Here is a 23,492-nt window from a genome sequence, read left to right on the forward strand (position 1 = left end):
AGATTTGTAGAAGAAGAAAATTATGAAGGATAAAGAAGTACTTTTCAAAATGATAAAAATGTCAATTCACCAGGAAGATTTAACAATCCTAAATGTGCATGCACCTAACAACAAACCTCAAAATATATGAATCAAAATCTCAACTAAAAGGAAAGGACAGAACTGAAAAGATAAGCAAATCCACAATTATAGTGGTAGACTTCAGTGCTCTTCTTTTGGTAGTAAATAGAACTAGTAAATAGGAAATTAACAAGGATATGAAAGAACTGAATGATACCATCAACCAACTATTTAATGGGCATTTATGGAACAGTCCATCCAGTAATGCAGGGAGGTGTTTATTCCAAAGGTAGCTAGAGCATTCATCAAGATAGAACATCATGTTTAAATAAAACAAATCTTAAATTTAAAATAAGTCATACAAAGGGTGTTCTGTGACCATAATTGAATTAAATAACAAATCAATGAAAGATAACTGGAATTTTTCCAGTGGTTGGAAATTTAACACACTGTAAAAGTCCACAGATCAAAGTAAAAGTTTCAAGGGAGCAAGTTTTGAGGAACAAGGGAACTGAACAAAAATTAAAATATTCAGAATTTGTAGTGTAAACCCAGAAGTTCATAACTTTATGGGGTGGTTTTACTGAGCTAATCTCTTCCTGATTTCTGTGGTACTTTCTGCATAAATTAATTGTGACACTTTTTTTTTTTTTTTCAGAGAAGAAGGAAGAGGGGGAGAGAGGTAGAAACATCAATAATTAGAGAGTATCATTGATCGGCTGCCTCCTGCACACCCCACACTGGGGATCGAGCCCGCAACCTGATCAGGAATCCAACCATGACCTCCTGATTCATAGGTTGATGCTGAACCACTGAGCCATGCCAGCTGGGCAGTTGTGGCACATTCTTGAATGGACAGTCCTACCTAATAAAATAGTGATATGCAAATTGACCGCACCTTCGCTATGCCCAAGCCACGCCCACCAGCCAATCAGGGCGAGTATGCAAATTACCCATCAAAGATGGTGGTTAATTTGCATATGCTGAGGGAGGGAGGAGTGAAGACAACTTAGAAGGAAGAGGGAGGAAAAGCGGAAAGCAAGGTGACTGCCAGAGGGAAAGCCCGGGCGGGGTGGGGCAGAACAGGACGGATCGGGGCAGAGCGGGGTGGGTGGCAGTGGCACGAGGGTGCAGGCGCGGTAGCCGCAAAAGAGGCGGCAGCGGCAGTGTACTCGGCTGCAGCGGCCGCTTGCAGGATTCTTCCTGCAAATGGGCTACTAGTTAAGTAATAAGATGGAAGAACTATTGATACTTGTAACAACTTTAGTGAATTTCAGAGGCATTATGCTGAGTGAAAAGAGCCAGCTCAAAAGGCTATATGCTGTATGCTTCCATTTACTGCATATGAAATCTTGGAAGAGACAACTAAAAAAATAGATCAGCTGGGCCAGTGTTCAGTGGTTGAGCGTCAACCTATGAACCAGGAGATAATGGTTCGATTCCCAGTCAGGGCTTGTGCCAGGTTGTGGGCTTGATCCCCAGTGCAGGAGGCAGCCAGTCAATGATCCTCTCTCATCATTGATGTTTCTATTTATCTCTCCTCTCTTCCTCTCTGAAATCAATAAAAATATATTTTAAAAGAAATAAAGTAGATCAGGGATTGGCAGTGTTACAGCAATGGATGACAACAAAAGGATAGGTAGCATGGGGATTTTTTTCAGAGCTCTGACCTGCAGGCATTCCTTTTGAAATTTGCCATATTATAAATATGAACTATTTTTCATTCCTTAACCCGATATCTTGTTTCCTCATCTTCATTTCTTTGCCAGTGTAGTTGCCTTAATTTCACCTGTCTTTTATCCATCAGATTTTATGTCATCTCTTCATTGTAACCTTTCCTTGTCATCATCCATTTCTACCACCCACTCAGATATGATTCCTCTTTCTCAAAAATGCAAACTATTGCCACTACAGACCTAATAAATTGAAATCTTCAGGGATAGAGTCTATCAATCTGTCTATTATACTTGTCTGCTTATTTGCTTGCCTACATTTTTGCTATAAGCTCAAGTATCAGTTTGGGGTTTTTTTTTGTGTGTGTGTGTTTTGGAGGGTGTGTGTGTGTGTGTGTGTGTGTGTGTGTGTGTGTGTGTGTGTGTGTTTTAGAGAGAGAAATGTTGATCGATCAGCTGCCTCCTGTACGCAGATCAAAACTCCAGCCTGGCATCGAACCCACCAGGTTTTGATGTACAGGATGACACTACAGTCAATTGAGCCACAATGGCCAGGGCACTCATCAAGTGATTCTTACTTGCAGCCGACTGCTTTGTATGCTACATCATGCTTATAAACTAGTAGGATAGACAGATAGTTAGCAAATAATAACTGTAATCACAGTAAGAAATTTATAAGAACGTGTATCAGAGAAATCTTACTTGGCTCAGGCAGATACTTGAACTAAGCACTAAAGGATAAACAAGAATTATTTAAGCCCAAGATTTATGATAAGTACATTTTAAATAGAACAGTATGTAAAAGTAGAAAGGAAGAGCATAATTAGAAATACTAAAAAGCCAAAATGACTAGAATATAGAAAGTGAGGGAAGAATAGTACAGGATGAGACTAGATAGTCAGGCAAGGAACAATGGAAGTTATATTTAACTAGAGGCCCAGTGCATGAAGATTCATGCACTCGGGGGTGTCCCTCAGCCCAACCACCCTCTCACAATCCAGGACCTCTTGGATAGGGTCCCTAGGCCTGGCCTGAGACCAGGGCTTATTGGGGCTTTCCTTCCCTGGGCTGTAGGCAGCTGGCCCCACCCCCGCCGCTGCCACTGCTTGCCATCTGTGCAGCACTGCCCCCCCTCCCCTGCCACTGGTGGCCTCCCTCTGCAGGCGACAGACTGGGGTGCAATGGCTTGTCTGGTCTGGGCCTCCCTCTTTCTTTGCTGGGGAGCGGGGCCAGCCCTGCAAGGGGCCGTTTGCCTACCTGATCGCCCCTAACTGCTTGCCTGCCTAACTGATCACCCCTAACCGCTGGTCTGCCTACCTGATCACCCCTAATCACTCTTCCTGCCTGCCTGATTGCCCCTAATCGCTTGCTTGGGGGCGAGGCCAGCCCGGTGAGGGGCCGTCTGCCTACCTGATCTCCCCTAACCACTTGCCTGCCTACTTGATCACCCCTAACCACTTGCCTGCCTACCTGATCACCCCTAACCGCTGGTCTACCTACCTGATCACCCCTAACCACTCTGCCTGATTGCCCCTAACACTTGCTTAGGGGCGGGGCCAGCCTGGCAAGGGGCCATCTGCCTACCTGACCTCCCCTAACTGCTTGCCTGCCTACCTGATCACCCCTAACCCCTCTGCCTGCCTGCCTGATTGCCCCTTACCGCTTGCTTGGGGGCAGGGCCAGCACAGACTTCCGGTTGGTCAACCTCCAGTTGTTACTGGTCATTACAACCCAGGGTTTTTATATATTAGGATACCCTTAAGGTTCTTTACAGCTATTATACCTGTATGGTAGATATTTTATATAATGGTGTGATATGGCACATTTCTTATTCCTCATTCAATGACATCATGTTGGTAGCTTGAAATCAGCCACATTGGGGGTATTTACAATATGGAAATTTGCAAATACTGTAAAGAAGGACTTTTTAAGCCCAGATAGCTGGTTGCTAAAAATTTATCAGTACAACACTGCATGTATAAAATACGTTCAAAGTGAGTGGTGGTGTGCTAATATGGGTACCTGGTTCTAAATACTAATTTACAAATGAACTATTAGGATGTAATTCATTTGTTAAATTGGAGAACTATCTTATATTGACTTAGTTTTTTTCTATTTCAATTTTCGTTTCCCTTAAGTATTATATCTAAAATATTCTGTTCTATAAACTGTAATACTATAATGAAAGCAAGCCAAGCATAACACATTACCTGGAATGTATATGAACTCAGAGCTCATCTTTCAATATATTTAGCACCAGTAATATTTGAGCAACAATGTAGAAAATTTAGTCATGCTAGAGCCCCCCATCCAGCCCTCCCAAGTCAAATCACTGATTGTTGGACTTGGGAAGAAATATCTTGAGATTGGAGATGATTTTTCAGATTAAACAAAATAGAATGCATCTACTAGATGTTAAATTATGTCATCATATTTTTAAGCAGTACAGTAAGTTATTGAGTGTAGGGTGTATCTTCTTTCCAAATAGTTACGTAGAATGATTTTGGTAAAATTCCTTTAGCTCAGTAAATCTGATTGATTTAGTTAGTGGTATGCATTCAGGTTTTGTTTTTGTTTTTTAATTTCATATTCTTTAACTGGATTTGGTCTTCCATAGTGCTTTTGCATCTCTTCCCAAGCACAAACCTGGTTTCTGGTCAGATGTTGCTATGGCTGTAGGTTCTCGATCTGCTGAAGAATGCCAGAGAAAATACATGGAAGATCCCCAAGGAAATGGATTCCAGAAACATGTCACTAAGAAAAAGCCAGTCAATCCCAAAGTCAAAAAAAATGGTAAATTTTGTAGTAAATAGTTTTTTCCTAGTTTTCTGTATCAACTTATAATCACTCACTAGATGTATTTTATATCAGAGGCCCGGGGATATGGGTTCCCTCAGCCCGGCCTGCACACTCTCCAATCCGGGACTGCTGGCTCCTAACCCCTCGCTTGCCTGCTTACCTGATCGCCCCTAACCCCTCTGCCTACCTGCCTGATCACCCTAACTGCTCCCCTACTGGCCTGATCGCCCCTAACCACTTCTGCCTCGCCCTGCACCGGGACCCAGGATTCCCTCCTCTGGCCGGTCACAGGCACCCAAGACCCGGGCTTCCCTCCCTCTGGCTGGCTGCAGGCACCCAGGACCCTGGCCAGCTTAGCCCGGGCCGGCCGCAGCCACGGGACCGTGGGCGGGCAGTTTCACCCAGGCCACAGCCGCAGGCGCTTGGGACCACGGGGCGGACAGCTTGTCCCTCTCCTGGGCCACAGCCGCAGGCACTGGCACCCGGGATCATGGGGTGCAGCCACGGCGCTGGCTTCCGGGATCACGGGACGGGCGGCTTGTCCCTCTCCCGATCTGCAGGTACAACCGCAGGCGCCTGGGATCACGGGGCGGGCGGCTTGTCCCTCTCCCTGGCCGCAGCCTGGCTGGACCCCATTCCTCTCTCCCCAGTGTTGAGTGTCTGAGCCATTACAGTATGATGGCATGACAACCATTTGCTTATTAGCTCTTTATTATATAGGATATTCAAGTGTCTTATAGATTTTTTTTTATTGTTTTGTATTTTAGAGAGTGGAAGGGAGGGAGGAAGGGGGGAGAAAGAGAAAAACATCAATTGGTTGCCTCTAATATGTGCCCCGACCTGGGTAGGGGATTGAACCTGCAATGGAGATATGTACCCTTGACCAGGAATTGAATCCAAGACCCCTCGGTCCATGGGCCGATGCTCTAACCACTGAGCAAAACCAGTCAGTGCTATAGATGTTTTCTTAAAACTTTAAAACTAGAAAGAACTCCAAAGATCATCTGTTTACTTTGCACATCTTAGCTAGTTAATTCCATCAACATTAGCCTTAGCAGCCTTGTGATTTGAGTTTGTTCTAGGATATTAGCAATTGGATCCACAAATTTCAGTATTTGGATTATTGTTCTAAGGGTCTAATTTAATTTCAGGCCACTTGGGTAGGGTCCCCAAGGTAGGTTTTCATTATCAGAATAAATTTAGTTTTCATGGCTTCCAGGAGTGCACACTTCTGCCCAAGGTTTATGCTAGAGAAGTCCTATTCTAAACTTGGGGGTGTATCCAGTATTCCTGTCATAATTAAATGAGGTTTATATTTTAGCAAAAACAATAAATTAGGTATCAGTAAGAGGAGTATGGGAATAATCTTTCTCACAAGTTTAAGACCTTTTTAACCGAACCCTGCCTAATCTTACATGTATTTTCTTCATGGGTATCTTGTGGGCTATTTTCTTCATGAGTACTATCTTGTGGGCTAATGATATTGCACAGATCCCAGTGCAGAAAGGATCCCTTGTTATAGAAAAAAAACTTATATATATTAATAGAGGCTGAATTTACTTAATATGAATACACAGTTTAGATTTTGTCAAGTTTGTTAACTTTAGAGTAGTTATTCTAATGACCAAGTTCTTACCAAAATGTTTTGCTGACTCTTAAGGCAAGAGAGGTGATTCAGATAAGAAGCAAGCTATTAAGATAACTGCCAAAGTGGGAACTCTTAAGAGGAAGCAGCAGATGAGGGATTTTCTGGATCAGTTGCCAAAAGATGACCATGATGATTTTTTTAGCACAACACCTTTGAAGAAACAAAGAGTGCTGGTAAGAGTCTTGAATGCATGATATTGTTGGGTTTTTTTAAATTGTTTTCTTTATATTGATTTTTATCTTATTTTTATATATGGTTAGTGTTCATCCCTAATATTTAGGCGAAGGATTGATAGTCTCCACAGACATGACCCAGTACAGGCCACTCTCATCAGTGTATAGAGTCTACCCTTCAATGAGGTTCCTAGGTAACGTTTGTAGAACCAAATAGAAAACCCAGAAATATGCCAAATGTGTATATTTAAAATTTCATATACAATGAGGCAAACTTTTTTTGAGAGTGATAAAAAATTATTACTCACTGTACAATAAATTGTCTACATCAAAAATTGTAACTAAAAACTTTTGGGATAAAATATTTGCAACAAATAACACAAGGCCAATAATATGATATAAAGAACTCATTTAAATGTTACTATGTAATTATACCTTCTAAATTACAGAATCATTTTAAAAATAAGTTAAAATATCCATTAACAAAAAGCAATGGAGATGTTGATACAGTCATGCATCAGTGGATGCAGAGATGAATCATACCTTTTGGAAAGCATTATGGCAACATATGAGAGCCATGAAGATTAATTCTACTCATGGGAGTTTATCCTACAAAATTGAAAAGATGCCAAAAACTCTTCACAAAGATAATCATTGCAGGTTTATTTTTATACAGAAAAAAAGCATACTGGAATCAATCCATATATCAACTAAGAATATTCTTCATAAACATAGTGAAATACAGTACAAACATTAAGTACAAATTTGAAACTTAAGGATATTAAGATTAAAGTAATACGAAGATAGATGGATCTAGACAGCTGAACTATTGAGTGTAAAAATTGAGTTTTAGTGACCTAGACAGAAGGGTACTTTTTTCATCTCATTTTTTAAAAATGTTTTTATTGATTTTTAGAGAGAGAGAGAGAAACATCAATGATGAGAGAGAATCATTGATCGGCTGCCTCCTGCACACGCCACATGGGATACTTGGAATCGAACCGTGACCTCCTAGTTCATAGGTTGTCACTCAACCACTGAGCCACACCTACTAATGAGGCTCATCTACTCATTTTTTAAAAAAAATATATTTTATTGATTTTTTTACAGAGAGGAAGGGAGAGGAATGGAGAGTTAGAAACATCGATGAGAGAGGAACATCGATCAGGTGCCTCCTGCACACCCCCTAATGGGGATGTGCCTGCAGCCAAGGTACATGCCCTTGACCGGAATCGAACCTGGGACCTTTCAGTCCGCAGGCCGACGCTCTATCCACTGAGCCAAACCGGTTTCGGCGTCATCTACTCATTTTTTAATATTGTTAACTCATCTTCAATCTGTAAAGGCTACATAATGCTTTAATAATTTAGTAACATCATTATCTGGGCCCCCTTTTATCTACACAGGTTATAAAGGGAGGTATTTTAAGGGAGCCATCTGAGGTTCTTACTGTGTTCTCTGCACAATGTGGTCCTTCGGGTTTGTACCCCTTATATTATTCCACCATCATTTCAGGTTCTATATATGTTTTGGCCAAAATGTAATAGTCTCAACAATTTAAAACTAAAGGTAATAAAATAGAAATAGAAAGCAGTAAAGTAGTTCATTTTCTGTGGCATAAGTCCACTTTCTGTATGGTTTTAATGTAAAGGTAAGTAAAATCTTAAGGATTGAATTATTTATTGGACATATATACACAAAAAGTTTAATACTGCTTGAATTCCTATTCAGTACCAAGCCTAATAGTAAATGAATCACAGTTTTGTTTTGTTCTGTCTACACAGAGGTCAGCAAACTATGGCGCATGGGACAAATCTAACATACCACCTTTTTTGTTAGCAAAATTTTATTGGAGCACAGACAGGAACAGTGTTTACATGTTGGCTGTGGCTGCCTCAAACTACAACCAGCAGAATTGTGTAGTTGGGACAGAGGATGTATGGATCACAAAGTCAAAATACTTATCTGACTCCTTATAGAAAACATTTGCTGACCCCTGGTCTATACAGATTGTAGAAACAGGTGTCATTGTATTCATTTTACACAACCAAGTTTTTTAGAGGACAAGGCTCTCTACTCTGCCTACCAATATTTTTCATTATCTCAGGAAATTATAAGTCAGAAAAAACAAAGCCCTCCAAAAACATTTTGTGATGAGGAATTTTATTATTAGGGGTGCCTGCTGATAATGAATATTTGTATTCTAGTTGCCAAATTTCCAGTTCAGTCAAGAAGAAGATATTCTGCCAAATATGGACAGAAATCCAACAACTCCATCCTCAGTTATCTTTCCATTGGCAAAAACTCCTCAGTGTCAGCATGTCAGTCCTGGAATGATAGCCTCTATAAACAGGTAAATATTTATGCATAAGATACTGTAATTCTGTGCATCAATATTTAACATTTCTAGAATTGAAGAGAATAAATGTCAGTAATGAGAAAAGTCATTATATTTTAAAAAATCAAGAATAGTTCCTAGAAGTCAAGGATTGAAAGTTTCTGCAAGCAGGTGTGTTATTCCGTAATGTTGGATCACAGCTCACACTTTACATCAGGATAAATTCCCACTGGATTAAAGTTTTACATGTGAAAAGTTATACTATAAAATATACCTAAAATAACCTTGGAGAATTATTTTATAGTCTTAGATTAGTGAAGGCCTTTCTGATTATGATGGAAGACCCAGAAGCCACTAACAAAAAGAATGTAGTTCACTATATTTAAAAAATTTCATTTGGTACCAATCAAACATAAACAATCAAAGGACTAAAAAAAAATAACAGTTGTTGGAGAGGATGTAGAGAAAAAGGAACCCTCATACACTGCTGGTGGGAACATAAATTAGTACAACCATTATGGAAAACAGGATGGAGTTTCCTCAGAAAATTAAGAATAGAGCTATATGACCCAGCAATCCCTCTTCATGGTATGTACCCAGAAAATGAAAATACTTATTTGTAAATACACAGGTACCCCTATATTCATTGTATTACTCACAATGGCCAAGACATGGAAACAACCCAAGTGTCCTTTGATGGATGATTGGATAAAGAAGATGTGTTACATATATACAGTAAACTACTCAGTCATAAGAAAAGATGAAATATTGCCATTTGTGCCAACGTGGATGGATCGTGTGTGTGTGTGTATTGCTTTTTAGAGAGAAAGGGAGAGAAAAAGAGAAAAACATTGATGTGAGACCAGAACATCGACCAGCTGCCTCCTGTGCACTCCCCACCAGGGATCCAGTCTGCAACCTAGGCATGTGCCCTGACTGGGAATGGAACCAGTAACCTATTGTTGTATGGGATGATACCCAACAAACTGAGCCACACTGGCCAAGGCTCCATGGATAGATCTTGAGTATCATGCTCATTGAAATAAGTTGGACGGAAAAGGCCAAGAGTCATGATTTCACTCATCTGTAGGGTGTAAAATAGAAAACAACAAATGAATGAACAAAACAAAAGCTCATGAACACAATATGGTAGTTACTAGAGCGGGTAGAGGGGTCAAATAGATGATTGCAGGAGGAGACTAAATTTTGTGTGGTACTGCACACAATGCAATATACAGATGATGTATTATTAATGACCATTTGAAACCTATATAATCTTATTAACCAATATCATCCCAATAAATTTAATTTAAAAAACCACAAATGACAATTTGAGAAAGGAATATGTGGAACTCATCACAGGAAAAAGGCTAATTTCCCTGATACAGCACTCCTACAAATTAGGAAAGTCATTCTCATAAATTACTAGCAAAAAGGTAAATTAGTTCAATCTCTGTAGGCAGCAGTTTGTCAATATATATCAAAGTTAATATGCTTTGCACATGCTCTTTAACCTAACAATCCTACTTTTAGAATTGTGAATGTTCAGCTTATTCCTTGCAATCCTATCTAATAAAAGAGTAGTATGCAAATTGACTATCACGCCAACACAAGATGGCTGCTCCCATGTGAACACAAGATGGCTGCCACAAGATGGCCGGTAGGGGAGGGCAGTTGGGGGGGACCCAGGCCTTCAGGGGTGGGCAGTTGGGAGCGACCAGGCCTGCAGGGGAGGGCAGTTGGGGGCGACCAGGACTGCAGGGGAGGGCAGTTAGCAGTGACCAGGCTGGCAAGGTAGGGAAGTTAGGGGTGACCGGGCCAGCAGGGGAGGGCAGTTGGGGGTGACCAGGCCTGCAAGGGAGGGCAGTTGGGGGCAACCAGGCCTGCAAGGGAGGACAGTTAGGGGTGACCAGGCTGGCAGGGGAGGGCAGTTAGGGGTGACCAGGCCGGCAGGGGAGGGCAGTCAGAGGCAATTGGGTGCGCAGGGGAGCAGGTAGGCGTTGATCAGGCTGGCAGGGGAGTGGTTAGGGGATGATCAGGCTGGAAGGCAGAAGCGGTTAGGGGCAATCGGGCAGGCAGGCAGGCGAGCAGTTAGAAGCCAGCAGTCCTGAATTGGAGAGGGTGCAGGCTGGGCCGAGGGACCACCCCACCCCCACCCCCATGCACGAATTTTGTGCACCAGGCCTCTAGTATTACTTATAATGGCAAAATACTGAAAACAACTCAAATGTCCATAAATAGGGACTAATCAAGTAACTTCTGGTACTTTATATAGCTATAGAAGTTAATGAGAAAGTTCTTTATATACTGCTATGGTAAAATGTCCACAATATAGTAGGTGAAAAAGTTATATATATTGAATTATGTGTTGCCACTTATGTATAGAGGTATGATATACGTGAGTGTGTATATGTGTATACTTGTACATAATTGCTTTAATTAAATATCTGTGAAAGGATACATAGACTGAAAACACTGATGATCCCTTGGGAAACTAAGATATCTTGGGAGACTTTGAATTTTGAGCTATATGAATATAGGAACTATCCTATATAATAAAACTCTACTATGCAAATTGACCAAACGGCCGAACAACCGGTCACTATGATGCACATTGACCATCAGGGGGCAGATTCTCAATGCAGGAGCTGCCCCCTGGTGGTCAGTGCGCTCCCACAGGAGGAGCACCACTCAGCCATAAGCCGGGCTCATGGCTGGTGAGCGCAGTGGCAGTGGTGGGAGCCTCTCCCATCTCCACGACAGCAACTGCCGGCTTAGGCCCACTTAGGGGAGTGAGAGGGCACAGGCCAGGCTGAGAGACCCCCACCCAGTGCACAGATGTCGTGCACCGGGCCTCTAGTTTGAAATATAAATAATATTAAGAAAAATAGGGGTGGCCAACAGTAAAATGTTACACAGAAAAGATGGAAAGTGATAAGGAGGTCTAAAAATAGGCTATCCCATATGCTGATCTAGTAAGAACAATCTCCGTGGAGTGTGAGGGGCAAGAGCCAAATCATAATGATTCAAAATACCATATTCAGTACCCTCAATGAAGCTTGATGGAACTTTAATTTACATTTATTTAACAAAAACAATTTTTCCTATCCATCCCCAAATTATTTTTTGTTTACTTGTGATTTAGTATTTAGTGCAGGTAAAAGTATATTGAGAGGATCATTTTGGACAAAGTTTTTGGTAAGCACTTTGGCCAAATGAAAAGCATTAAAATACTAATTCCGTTTGGCCCTTTAATTAGTGATTTCTGCCCTGGCTGTTGGACTGTCGGCCCATGCACAGAAGAGTGGCGGGCTCAATTCCCAGTCAGGGCACATACCCAGGTCACGAGTTCAATCCCGGTCAGTCCAGGCACATAGGAAAGGCAACTAATTGATGTTTCTGTCTCTCTCCCCCTCTCCTTTCCTCTCTCTCTGAAATCAGTTAAAAAAAGAAAAAACACATACCCTCAATAATTTAATTATTGAGTTCTATAAAAATGAAAGATTTGGGCAAATAGACATTTTTCTTATAGAGCACACGGTGGACTCATATAATGAATATATTTCCTAAAACTTTTTTTCATATTTTAATTTTTAAATATATTTTAATTGATTTCAGAGAGGAAAGGAGGATAGAGAGATAGAAACTTCAGTGATGAGAATCATTGATGGGCTGCCTCCTGCACGCCCCACACTGGGGATTGAGCCCACAACCCAGCTATGTGCCCTGACCAGGAATGGAACCATGACCTCCTGGTTCATAGATCAATGCTTTAAAACATGAGTTTCCTAGGCCTTCTAAACTATCTCTTAAATTGAACCAGCTCTAGTTGACTCCCCTGTTTTTTTTAAGTTTTAAGTTATGAAAGTTTTTATCATTTCAGAAATGATTCCTTTGTACAGGACAACAGACTCATGAGATGGTGATCCTGAACTGGCTAGGCTTATTCACTTGCCTAGCCAATGAACAATATTTGTGGTACACATTACATCTTTTTTTTTTTTTCAATCTTTTATTTTTAATTAATTACATTTATTGGGTGACATTAGTTAATAAGATCATATAGGTTTCAAGTGTACATATCTATAATCCACCACCTGTATATTGCATTGTGTGCCCACCACCCAAAGCCAAATCATCTTCCATCACCATGTATTTGGTCCCCTTTACCCTTTACTTACCCTCTCCCAACCCTCTTCCCTCAGTCTCCACCATACTGTTATCTGTGTCAGTAAGTTTCATATTCATGAGTGAAATCATTGTTTTTAGCTTTTTCTGACTTATTTTGCTTAGCATGATATTCTCAATATCCATGTTGTTGCAAATAGCAGAATTTCATCTTTTCTTAGGGCTGAGCAGTTTTCCATAGTGTATATGTGCCGCACCTTTACCCAGTCATCTGTAGGAGGATGCTTTCCATGTCTTGGCTACAATAAATAATGCTGCAATGAACATAGGAGTGCATGTGTCTTTGCGAATAAATGTTCTCAGATATTTCAGGTAGATACCCACGAGAGGGATTGCTGGTGTCATATGGTAACTCAGTTATTTTTTGAGGATCCTCAATACTGTTTTACATAGTGATTATACCAGTCTACATTCCCACCAGCAGTGAATGAAGGTTCCTTTTTCTCTCCAACCTCTCCAACACTTATTACCTACTAGAGGCCCGGTGCATGAAATTCGTGCACGGAGGGGGGTTGTCCCTCAGCCCAGCCTGTACCCTCTCCTATCTGGGACCCCTCGAGGGATGTCCTACTGCCCTGATCCTGGTGGATCGGGCCTAAACGGGCAGTCAGACATCCCTCTCACAATCCAGGACTGCTGGCTCCCAACTGCTTGCCTGCCTGCCTTCCTGATTGCCCCTAACCACTTCTGCCTGCCAGCCTGATCACCCCTAACCACTCTGCTGCCAGCCTGTTTGCCCCCAACTTCCCTCCTCTGCCGGCCTGGTTACCCCTAACTGCCCTCTCCTGCAGGGTTGATCACCTCCAACTGCCCTCCCTTGCAGGCCTGGGTCCTTCTCAACTGCCCTCCCTTGCAGGCCGGGTGCCTCCCAACTGCCCTCTCCTGCTGGCCATCCTGTGGTGGCGATCCTGTGTCCACATGGGGGCAGGATCTTTGACCACATGGGGGAAGCTATATTGTGTGTTGCAGTGATGATCAATCTGCATAGTACTCTTTTATTAGATAGGATAGAGGCCTGGTACAGGGGTGGGGGCCAGCTGGTTTGCCCTGAAGGGCGTCCCGGATCAGGTGGGGGTTCCCTTGGGGTGTGGGGAGGCCTGAGCGAGGGGCCTGTGGTGGTTTGTAGGCGGGCCACGCCCCCTGGCAACCCAAGCGGAGGCCCTGGTATCTGGAATTTATTTTCCTTCTACAATTGAAACTTTGTAGACTGGAGCAGAGCCAAGCCTGGGGCTCCCTCCGAGGCCCACAGCCATTTGTGTTGGGATTATAATTGAAACTTTGTTGCCTTAAGCGGGTGGGCCCGGCCAGGGTGTGCAGAAAGCTTTGCTTCCCCTGTTGCCGGTGGCAACCCTGGCCTGCTCTCTCAAGCTCCATTCTGCCGCCATTTGTTTGAATTTGTTTACCTTCTATAATTGAAACTTTGTAGCTTGAGTGGAGGCTTAGGCCTGGCAAGGGCAGGCGGAAAGCTTGGCTTTCTCTGTTACCTAGGAAACCTTGCTTTCTGTGGCTGTAGCCATCTTGGTTTGGGTTGATTTGCATACTCGCTCTGATTGGATGGTGGGCGTGGCTTGTGGGTATGTCGGAGGTAGGGTCAATTTGCATATTTGTGTATTATTAGATAGAATTTTATTCACAATAGCCATTCTAATAGGTGTGAGGTGGTATCTCATTATAATTTTGAGTCATTTCCCTAATAGCTAGTGAGGTTGAACATCTTTATATCAACTCCTTGTCAGAGCTATTTGCAAATATTATTTCCCATTCGCTTGGTTGCCTTTTTGTTTTGTTATTGGTTCCTTTTGCTATGCAGAAGCTTTTTAGCTTGATATAGTCCCATTCATTTGTTTTACTTTATTTCCCTTGTTTTTTGGGTCAAGTTCATAAAAGGTTCACCAAGTTTAGTAGCTGTTTTTTTCAGATCTTATATTTAGGTCTTTGATTCATTTTGAATTAATTTTTGTATATGGGGACAAGCAGTAGACTAGTTTCATTCTTTTGAATGGCTTTCCAGTTTTTCCAGCACCATTTATTGAAGAGGCTTTCTTTTCTCCATTATGTGTTTTCGGCTCTTTGTAAAAAAGTTTTTGCCCATATACATATGGTTCTACTTCTGGGCTCTCAGTTCTGTTCCATTGGTCAGTGTGTCTGTTTTTCTTCCAATACCATGCTGTTTTCATTATCGTTGAGTCAGGTAGTGTGATACCTCTGGCTTTTTTCTTTTTTCTTAGAATTTCTCTGGCTATTAGGGGTCTTTTGTATGGTTCCATACATATCTGATTATTGTTTTGTTCTCTTTCTTTAAAAAATGTCAGCGGTTAGAGTATGGGTTCATGCAATGAAGGGTTGCAGGTTTAATACCTGACCCAGGTCACAGCGCCTGTGGGAGGCAACAAATGGATGTGTCTCTTTCACATCAATGTTCTCCCCTACCCCCACCTCTACTCTCTCTAAAAAAATATTCTTGGGTGAGGATTGACCAAAAAAAGAAAAAAAGTCATTGGGATTTTTATGGTGATTGCATTAAACCTGTATATTGCTTTGGGTAATATGCAAGAGTGTTTGTGGTACACATTATATCTTAATATAGTCACACATTTACAAATTTTTACCAGTCACACCTTTAAGGTTGCTCCCAAATAGTCACAAAGGAACAGATAATCAATCACATAGGATATCTTGGAGCCAAGAGAAAGAATTAGAATTGGTGCTCGGCTGGTATTTACTGTAAAAAAAAAAAAAAGACTAGGAATTGTAGGGGAAAATGAGAACAACCATTCTGTTTGTTTAATTTTCATCTGTAAATTATGAGTCAGGTCTATTTGCTAGGAAAGAGAGGATTAAGAGATAAGGTATATCTCAGAGGGGAGGGAGAAGAGAGACAGGAACAGATTAACCAAAGAATTTGTATTGATATATGCGTAACCAATGGATACAGACAATAGTGTGGTAAAGGCCTGGGTGGGGCAGGGTCTGGGAGGAGGGGGATGTAGAGGGGGAATGCAGGGACATTTGTAATACTGTCAACAATAAGATAGCATTTAAATAAATAAAAATTATAACAAAACAAAATAAGAAATAGATAAGGTAAAGCTCTGGCGTGTCACAGATTCAATTCCCTGGTCAAGGGCACGTACCTGGGTTGCAGGTTGGATCCCCAGTCCCGGTTGGGGCACATACAGGAGACAACCAATCAATGTGTGTGTCTCACATTATTTCTCCCTCTCCCTCTCCTTTTTTCATTCTCCCTCTCTCTCTCCCCCTCCCCCCACCACACCCCCCTTTAATGGGAAAAATATCCTCCCATGAGAATTAACAAAAAAATAGGTAAGGTAAAAATAAATGAAAAAAACTTCATAGATGTACACTGAATTGAAGACTCAACACAGTTGGATGCTATAAATTAAGGGTTTTCATCACCTTAAAGTTATCAACTTCAAGATTCAATCTGGATTAGGGAAGGAAGTGGCCAGGAGAAAGGAGCGAAAGGTGTAACAAGGGAATTCATGGATAAGAAGTCACAGTGAGTTTTGAAAAAGAAGCAGCAGCAAAATAGAGACTGGAAAGAGCACAAACGGGACAATGAACACGCAAAACCATAATTTCCTAGAATATGCTTATCTGGTATTTCCATTTCCTTTAAATCTTCTAAACTTTTTGTCCATCTTCCTGGGTACACCATTGTCTTTAAAAATGTTAGTGAAAACGCACTTTTTAGAAATTGAAACAAATTAATTTTGTCAATTGTTCAATCTATGGATAAAATTATGGTAGTTAATGTTGACTTGCAATTATTTTGTATTCAAACAGGAATGATTGTGATAAATATGTTTTTCATATGCAAAAAAAACATAAAAAAAAAGGTGGTGTTGTCTGGGGCAATATCAAGAAAAAAACAGTAAGTATTTTTATTCTTCACACCAGATTTATTCAACGCGAATTTATGGAACAACCATAATACATGGCAAACTGCGGGAGTTATAGGTTATGTAACAGGCCTTGCCCTCAAGTTACTTACAGCCTAATTAATATAAGTAAATGGTAACATGAGGTTGTGAGTGAGGTTTTACAGGTGGCAGCTGGTAGACTCTATTTGAGGAAAGTGAAAATGGTAAAAATTTTCATTCAAAGAGTCAGGTAGGGTGGGAAAAGCACAGGTCAGAGAAGGACATTTCAGGCCAGACACAAAAGCATATCTGTTTAGTGATTGGGGAATCATCCAGACTGAGTTATGATTATTATAAAATAAGAAACTTCATCAAATTCCATGCAGCTTCTAAATGTTTTTCAGATTCAGCTAATTTATATATATGTAGATCAATATTTAAAATTAATTATAGAAAAAATTTTAACTCAGCCTTGCTTTAATAGTGATCTATATCCCTTTGATAAAAAAATTGGGAGAATCCTTTATCCTCTTGAATTAATTTTTAAATTTTGTTTGATTTTACTTTGGATAACTTATACTCTAGAAGAGCTAATTCACCTCAGATTTCCTCAAAGTAAATAGCTAATCTTAGAGAAATGTAGTTTATGGAGGTAGTAGAATGGGAAACGACTGCCTTATCCCCTGAAGGTATATTCCTTCTGATTAAGTTATGGACACCTCTTCCTCCCTCACCCATTTTGAAATATTTATACTGTACACTTGCCTAGAGTAAAATTCCTCTCAGAGTCTAAAGATTGGAATTAATTACATCCAATCTTTGTGGGCTTCACTTGTCCACAGGAAATGACACCTCTGGGGAGCTTGGTTGAAAATCAGCCTGGAGACTAAATTCTTCAAAAGAAATCTCTACTCCATAATTAAAGATGTAGGCAGCCTCCCTCTTGGTGTTTCTCAGATTCCCCTTTCCCAGTCCCACATTCCTTATGAAAATGAAATTTTGGTTGTAAAGGACCAGGAATCACCTTAACATAGTGAGAAGGCTTGTCTTCTAGTGTCTGTTTTGCCAGTAAGAAGTTGGGTTGCCTTGACAAGTGTTTCTCCAACTTTCATGTGCATGGCAGACACCTCGGGATCTTGTTAAATCTGATCTAGCAGGTTTGAGATTCTGCATTTCTAGCTCCTCCAGGTGATGCCCTGCTGTGATCCAGGGACCACACTGAGCAGTAGCAGGACCCTAGTCCACTGCTCTCTGCAAAATGAGAAAGTGCATATACATATATCCATGTGAACTGTTCAATAGTTTAAAAACTATTAAAAACTTATGTCTCTGTATTTGACATAATTTTAAATATTCTTTTGTTTTTCTTAATGGACTATAATTTCAGCTGCCAAATTATATATTTGTGATTTATCCCCATTTTTCATAGATTAATATTTTGTAGCCATTGTGTAAGGATAGAAAGAGCAAAGGATTTATGTAGTGTTAAAAATTCAGGTGTCAAGGTTTGACTCCCGATAACAGCTTTGTGGTGAAGCAAGCTACTTGAGCTTTCTAATTTCATTTTATTCATGTATGGTATGACCCTGGGGTCATAATGATACCAGTTTCTCTCACCAAATGATTTTGAGAGCTAAAAAATGTAATAATGTTTTGACTCATTTCACAGGGAAAAAAAATTATTTACATCACAGTCTATGAACATGAGTTTGTATCTCAAAAGTTGTAAAAATACTTCCCTTTGCATAGTGGGTATACTGTCATATTTCCCTTTTTATTATGTTCTTTTCAGTTTTTAAATTAAGATAACCAGCTATGGCCAATAGTTTAACCCTTTGCACTCGCTTGCTTTTTTCTCAATTCCTTTATTCTAATGCTAACCGTGTCGAGTCGCACTCGACATCCGAGTCAAAAGGTTAAAAAGCACTCATGTATGTAAGCATGCATTACACAGTTAAAGCTTATAATGTAAATTACCATTGTATGAAAGATTTTAAAGAATTTTAAAATGTTGCTAGTATAATGTCATGGCATAAGTACTTAGGAGATTTTGGCAACTTTCAGAGGCCCATAGACTATCCTTTAATTGCTGTTGCATAAGTTTGTAATGTGGGAAATGACACTGAATAAGTCATGGTTCTTGCCCCAAATAAATACATCTTAAAAGAGAATTAGACATTTCATGGATAATTATATGACTAGAGGCCTGGTGCACGAAATTCGTGCACTCAGGGGAAGAGGGGGAGAGGTCCCCTCAGCCTGGCCTGTGCCCTCTTAACAGTCCAGAACCCCGTGATCGATCACCCCAAAGAGGTAGGCCCCACCCACCCGGCCGGGGCTCTGTGATGGGTCACCTCCGCCAAGGGAGGCCCTGCTTACCCATCGCAGCCCGCTGATCAGTGGCCTGGGCCTCCCACTTTGGGGTGATCGTGGAGCCCCCAGATTGATCACCCCTCCGGCCAGTGGCCTGGGCCTCCCTCTGCGAGGTGATCATGGGGTGATACCCCCCACCAATCGCATTACACTCGCCTTGGCTGGCATGGTCATCTAGACAGTCGTTCCACTGTTTGACCCTTACGTCAATTTGCATATTACACTTTTATTATTATTATCATCGATTAGGTGTTATAAGTACTCTGGGGATAAAGCAGGCTTAATTTTGTCTAGATTTGAGGCAGGCTTCACAGAAGGTACCATTTTGCTATTAATGTAAACTCTTTTTGTAGGTTGAAAGTGATTTTTCAACTCCATCAAGAAGAAAAACCCCACTTAACAAAGGTAATACACATATCTTTCTTTAGTAGCTCAGTTCTATTGTAGAGCAGTCTCTTTATTAACATGGTACTAAAATTAACTTATCAAGTGGACACACCTACCATTTGATATCTTACAGTTATTTTTATTGAAATTACTTTTAGAAATGTATTCATCATTTTTATTAAACTCTTCTTAGGAGAAAGCTCTACTATTGGAAAACTTTTCACTAATGCTATGGAGTCTTTGGATGAAGAAGAGAAAGATTATTATTTTTCAAGTTCTGATTCTGCATAGTAAAAGTGAGAAAATATTTCCAGTATTTTTATCAAGAAGCAGACAGTTATGCATACCTTCATTTGCAACACATATATTTTCTTTATAAGTAGCTTCTTTTGAAATTATGGGCTCCTTGTCAAAGGTTCTATTGTTTGTATTCAAAGTTAAAGATCCTTCTATAGCATATTTCTCATTGCTACAGCTTACTAAAAATATAAGGAAAATTGTTTTTGCTTGCTATATAAATAGTCTCTCATAAGCATCTAAGTCTGTTTAAGAAAATCATGATCCAAACTGAATTTTTAAAATCTTTCAAGAAAATGTTGCTACCCTTAAAGGAGGACGTTGAGGGGAATAAAGGATACATTGTACTGGTAGCTACTGAATTCATGAACACTTGAAGTTAGCGTTTTTCAGCACTTGGTATGTAAGCCAAAGTTGATATGATGTTTAAATTACTTGTTGTTGAAACTATTTGCTATGCTTTCTTTCGCCCAATTGTTTTTCTTAAAACTTATGATTGGCATATCTATGAACCTATGTAAATTTTAATTTATTGCTTTTTCAGTATTTCATTAGGAAGAGTCAGAGAACAGATTTTGTTGAATCCTTAAGCCTTATTTACATATTCAGGCACAGCACATGTAAATATTAAAAAGACTGGAATAGACAAACATTCAAGTAATAATAGGTCTACCATTATAAGGAGTTATTATGTTGTAATAAACATTGTTTTAAAAAAAAAACACTCTAGCTTATTCTGCCATTATGTTTTAAAATTTGACATAGAATATTCCCCTCTGGTTTACAGTACATGTTCACCTACCCTTCTCTCCATAATTGTTCAAATAAAATTAGTTTGCTTTTATAATATTTGTGTTTTGGTTGTTTTTTTAACCTAGAACTCTTAGTAAAAGATACACTTTCTTGTGTCTTACAAATTTAGTCAATGTTAATCAGCAGTTATATAATATAGGATTTATAGAAACACAAGATTTAAAAAGAACAGTGCAGTTAGATAGATCGTTTTCCTTTAAACTTCCTTGCTTGTTTCTACCACAAAGACTTGACAGATAGATGTAGGATGGAACAAACGGTTATTTTAGAGTGGCTCTAAAAAATAAGAGTTGTAGAACTTAAGTTGCCAATATTTAATATAATGCCATGCTGCTTGATGTTAACAGAAGGTGTTTTAGGAGTTAGAAGCTCCTTAAATTGCTTAATGGGAAACAAAAAGGTAATTCTGAAATAGCATAGACTGATGTAAACTAAAGTATGACCCCCCCACCACCACCACCATATTCACTGTGTCCTATCAGAACAGCTGTGCCCTTCCCAGTCTGTTCTGTTGTAGCCCACCTGCCAAGTTCCAAGTTAGCCCCATTTCTTTCCATCAGGCCATAAAATAAGCTAGTAGGGTTCAAGGTAACCTCCAAATAAAACTTAAAAGTGGAAAAGAAAGACTTTAAGGACTCAAAGAAAAATAATAAGATGGACAGATAATCAATAGGATTGATAGTTAAGTGCTATCAATGAGAGCTATTGCAGCTTAACTCTGAATAGAGCTCTCTATACAGCAAGCATCTATATAATAAGTGCCTAATATGCTAAGTGTCCGGTCATCCGTTCAACCAATCAAAGTATAATATGCTAATGATAGGCTAAGGCCGCTCAACCAATCGCTATGACGTGCACTGACCACCAGAGGGCAGTCGACCAATCGCTATGATGTGCACTGACCACCAGGGGGCAGACGCTCAACACAGGAGCTGCCCCCTAGTGGTCAGTGCGCTCCTACAGGGGGAGCGCTGCTCAGCCAGAAGCTAGGCTCACTGCTGGCGCAGTGACGGCGGTGGGAGCCTCTCCTGCCTCTGAATCAGTCAGACATCCCCCAAGGGCTCCTGGACTGCTAGAGGGCGCAGGCCAGGCTGAAGTGAGGGAAATCCGCTCCCCCCCCCCCCACACACACACAAGTGCATGAATTTTGTGCTCTAGTAAAGTCATTTAGTTCTGTCCCTCACACCATGTTAATTTATGAATATTTTGCCTGCCGGGTGGACATAGAATCTGGGTACGTTAGTGTCTGTGTGGGAGGTGCTGCCAGGTGTGGTCAGCCTAGGTCAGTGTTAGGTTGTTGAAGAACTGCACGCTTCCCGAACCACAAGGTGTCCCAGCCACCTGCACTGCTGACACTGCATCAGGAGCAGAAGAGCGAAACAAACCGAAACCAGAAAGTGACCCCCTTTCCTCCTCCTACTGACAAAACTGAAAGGTGCTCACTACAGGGAGAAATGCTCAAAGTCTAGACCATTATACCAAACAAAGATACTGAAGGTAAATTGAACCCGAGAGATAACAGATTGATAACTGCTATCAGCCAATAACCTAGAACTTCTGTTCTCGCTGGCTTTAACAATTATGAACAACAGAAATATGAGATCAGTTGCTTTTAGAAGAACTGAGAATTTACAGTATCCCAAAGGAGCTGAATTCACAATTATAGTAGGTTTTTAGCAGAAGAGAACTTAGAGTATATAGTTTCTGTGATCTGGTTCTAGATTTCCATGAGTCACTTGTTTGTAGGCCTCACTTTTATCTTCTGATAAGAAAGCAATTTGAATTAGATAAGCTCTGAAGTTCCTGCCAAGTCTAAGGTAAGAAAAGCGCTCTTCTATGAGGGACCAAACACCCAACAATATAACAAGAAAGAGGCAACCACAGAATAAAAGGCTGTAAATAGGGGGAAATGTCCACAATTAAAGGCTGATTTAGCACTAGACTGACTAGACCAGTGGTTCCCAACCTTTTTTTGGCCATGCCCCACCTAAGCATCTCTAAAATCCTGATGCCCGCCCCACCCCCCATGACATAATTATTCAAAAAGTGAACTGCTATTCACATGGAGGAAGCCTAAAAGGCCATTAATTTGGTCTAAACAAGCTTCCAAAGAACATGGCATCCATGAAAGAGAAAAATAAAAGAATGAAAGGACAGTTGAAGTACTGAGGAAGAAATCACTAAAATTGTTTAAAAAAAATATGAAGTGACATGAAAAAATAGCAAATAAAGTTTCAAAACATAATAGAGAACTGAAATGCATAAATATGCCACAGTATATATTTATATCCTGTATATGAGGCCCCTAGAACCATAAGGACTGCAAAAAATTCAGTTAATAACTTATTCTTGGAGGAGAACCAAGATGGCGGCATAGGCAAATGCCTGTACTCACTGCCTCCCACAACCACATCAAAATTACAACTAAAATACAGAACAACCATCATCCAGAACCACCAGAAAGATGGCTATTATTTAACCTACAACTAGAGAAGGAAAACACACTGAGACTGGTTGGAGGTGTGGAATGAGCTGGTCCAACACCCATGTGTGCTGATTTTTTAATCAGGAGGGAGATCGCTTCTGCGGAGGCTGCCCGGAGGAACAAGGAGTCCCAGACCCCCAGCCCAGGATCCCAGAGCTGGGGAAAGAAGTCCCTATGGGCAGTAAGAACTACGGACTGTAAAAACCAGTGCGGATTGGGGCTCAGTGACACACTGGCGGCTGGAGACCCAGCTGCTCCTCTTAAAAGGCTGGCACCACAAACTGAATTTACAAGCTCCCACTTCCTCTAAGCTCCAATGTCGGGTGATGCTCTAGGGGACCCAGACACATACGAGGAGAACTGGACTGTCTGGT

The 23,492-nt window shown here is 40.7% G+C and overlaps 1 protein-coding gene across 1 annotated transcript in view; it reads left to right on the top strand.

Annotated features, from left to right (window-relative positions):
* The window catches only part of MIS18BP1 (MIS18 binding protein 1), a 53,903-nt gene extending 33,219 nt beyond the window's left edge, over window positions 1–20,684 (top strand). Inside the window, exons 11-16 of the mRNA XM_054725431.1 lie at window positions 4,351–4,526; window positions 6,193–6,353; window positions 8,561–8,706; window positions 16,687–16,774; window positions 19,490–19,541; window positions 19,717–20,684. Coding sequence (XP_054581406.1) covers window positions 4,351–4,526; window positions 6,193–6,353; window positions 8,561–8,706; window positions 16,687–16,774; window positions 19,490–19,541; window positions 19,717–19,814 — 721 coding nt within the window. The 3' untranslated portion in view covers window positions 19,815–20,684. The remainder of the gene's footprint in view (window positions 1–4,350; window positions 4,527–6,192; window positions 6,354–8,560; window positions 8,707–16,686; window positions 16,775–19,489; window positions 19,542–19,716) is intronic.
* Window positions 20,685–23,492: the final 2,808 nt, after the last annotated feature.

This window comes from Eptesicus fuscus, chromosome 2, assembly GCF_027574615.1.
Source record: "Eptesicus fuscus isolate TK198812 chromosome 2, DD_ASM_mEF_20220401, whole genome shotgun sequence".
In the NCBI taxonomy this organism is placed as follows: domain Eukaryota; kingdom Metazoa; phylum Chordata; class Mammalia; order Chiroptera; family Vespertilionidae; genus Eptesicus; species Eptesicus fuscus.